Below are 2,576 nucleotides of genomic sequence, written 5' to 3'. Positions count from 1 at the left end.
ATAGTAAGTTTTCAAATAATTAACTCAGTGCTAAAAAATATAAGAAGTTTTCAAATATATCATGAGAGGCTGCAGGCTGCAAAATACAGTAACAAACTCTGAGAGACAAAGCAATAGTCATTTCACTTTACACGTGTAGAAACTGATGTTAAAAGAAGATTAAATAAATTACACAAAGACATAAACCAAGTATTATGCAAAACCAGAACACAACCTCTAAATGCAGAATTTTTTCAACTATATAACACAACCTCTCCTGATTTATGGTCTAAACCACAAATCAAATTTAAGTTTCATCTTGTTAACTTTCAGCAGAATATTAGATTTCATCAGCCAGACATTTTTGAAAATTCTAACTGTCTGAACTACTGGCATTTGTAAAGTCTCAGGGGTCAAACTGAAAGAGTAACATTACTAAAATATAAACTACTCATTAATCACAATGAGCCTAATATAAAGTTTCTAGTAATTTAACTCAACTAATATAAAACATAGTTATCATGGGATATACTTTTAAACATCACAATAATCTAGTATGCCTGCCTTGTTAAAGGCATTAATTAAAATCGTAGTTCAGAATATTTATTATGTTTTAAAGTAAATACCTTTAGTGCACTAAGAACAGCAGTGAAAATATTAAGCTGCACAGCCTGCTGGCGGACACCTTTGGCTTGTTTAACACATTCAGCAAAGTGATCCAACATCTGCAGTCTATAATAGAATAACAGCAAATTAACAACACTTTTTACTCAAATATGGTCAAGAAATCAGAGATAATGAAAGTATGAGCTAATTGTTTAACAAATGATGCCTCAAGCTATCTCATTTCTATCTCATTTCCACAGCTGGTCCAATCAGATCTCTAATGTCTGAATTAGTCTATGGAGAGATGGCTATCAATTGAAACAAGAAAAGAGACTGAATATTAAGTATCAACCAGGAAAATAAGGTCATAATTTCAATGGCTTTTAACATGAACACCAGTATCCAAAAAAGTGATGGCATATAGTAGGTGCTCAGGTTTTCTTGAATAGAATAACAATGATTGATTATGCATCTGTGTGGAAGATTTTTAAGCTGAAAATAAAAAATTGTGGTATAGTTTTAAAAAATACTCTCAGAAGAAAATAGTACCTCATGCCCTATCCTTAGAAACTAATAGGGAGATTTTTTAACGAAGATTTAGCTTTGGTCAATTTTTTTAATGTAAAAAAAACAGAAGTGAGTTAGATTTTTATTCTTTCCAACATTTTTAAATGAGACAGCTAACAAAAATAAGTCAATCACAGTCATTTGAGACTATTCTGATAAAAGAGAATGAGATCATTTCAGATTCTTCTAAAAAGAAATGGGGTTGGGCAAAGGAATCTAGGGGGAGAAGCTGCTCTCTGTGGAGTAGCCCAATCTCTGTCCCACTGCTTTCCTAATAAACTCCCTTTCACTTTACTCTCTACTCGGGCTTGCCTTGAATTCTCTTCTGCACTAATCCAAGTGCGCACAGGGCATCACGGACCTTCAGGTACCTGGACCCCCCGGAACGCCTGCATCAAGTGGAATAAGAAAGACTAATTTCTCAGCTTCAAATAGTAGAAATGTAGCCTCTGAAAGGAGGAGCTGATCAGAATAAGACATGCTGGCAACCTGGCCCTCCTTGTATCTATCCCTCTCCCTTCCTCTCTGTAAAAAGTCAATAAAATATATTTTTAAAAAAATCACAGAATTCCTGCCTCCTATCAGAACTCCAGTGAGAACTACTGGGGACTAACACTGACTACTTCCACACTTGCTCTGACACAGATTCCCATTCTATCGATGGGTGAAAAGGCAGGGCATTACTCACAGTGCTTTAAGGTCACACATAAGAAGACACACATGGTCTCCAACATTACTGTTAAGCATCATTTGCCTGTACCTGACCTCGGTTGCTTAACTTTTTAAAAAAGCGTATTTTAAAAATATCTTTCCTTATAAAATATTCATTTAATTTAATTTGAAAACTAGTAACAAAAACTAATTACCCAGAAATAAGCAGTTACCCCTGGGTACATTCATTTTCTTTTAGGTCTTATTCTTATGTAAATACATGTACATTTTTATGTATTTTAAAATGCCAAACTGAGATTACTTCTTGCTCTTTATATTACTTTTTTTCATTTACATTGCATAATGAGTATTTTCTGATATCTGTAAAAAGTAGTCCAGCCTATCATTATTTATTCCTCAATCACTGAATATTTGTTATTTATTATACTTTAAAAGAATTTATCTATTTATACATAACCTTGTTCCACAAAAGTGATTGGCTATAATTAAAATATTTCTGGGTTCTAGCTCCCATAACTAGTTGGATTACTTTAGAGAAATCATAAAGTCTTAGAGCTGGATTTCCTTAGATTAAAACAAGGACACTAAAGTAGATATTTTATAAAATTCCTTTACATTTAAAGTTCTTTAACATTTTTATGGCAACCAATTGTTCTTAAAGATCATCTGGGTAAAGTAAAATTTCCTATTTTAAAATTTCCACTCATTTTAAAAAGCAATTAACCAAGTTACCAACATTTTTAAAAAGATAA

The 2,576-nt window shown here is 32.6% G+C and overlaps 1 protein-coding gene across 1 annotated transcript in view; it reads right to left on the bottom strand.

The window, feature by feature from the left end:
• The window catches only part of HEATR5B (HEAT repeat containing 5B), a 103,139-nt gene that overhangs the window by 75,172 nt on the left and 25,391 nt on the right, over positions 1–2,576 (bottom strand). The window contains exon 14 of the mRNA XM_015572571.1: positions 606–711. Coding sequence (XP_015428057.1) covers positions 606–711 — 106 coding nt within the window. The remainder of the gene's footprint in view (positions 1–605; positions 712–2,576) is intronic.

This window comes from Myotis davidii, unplaced genomic scaffold (genome assembly GCF_000327345.1).
Source record: "Myotis davidii unplaced genomic scaffold, ASM32734v1 scaffold1149, whole genome shotgun sequence".
Classification (NCBI taxonomy): Eukaryota; Metazoa; Chordata; class Mammalia; order Chiroptera; family Vespertilionidae; genus Myotis; species Myotis davidii.
The sequence above is the reverse complement of the archived record's forward strand: the minus strand, read 5'-3'. Positions and strand labels throughout refer to the sequence as shown.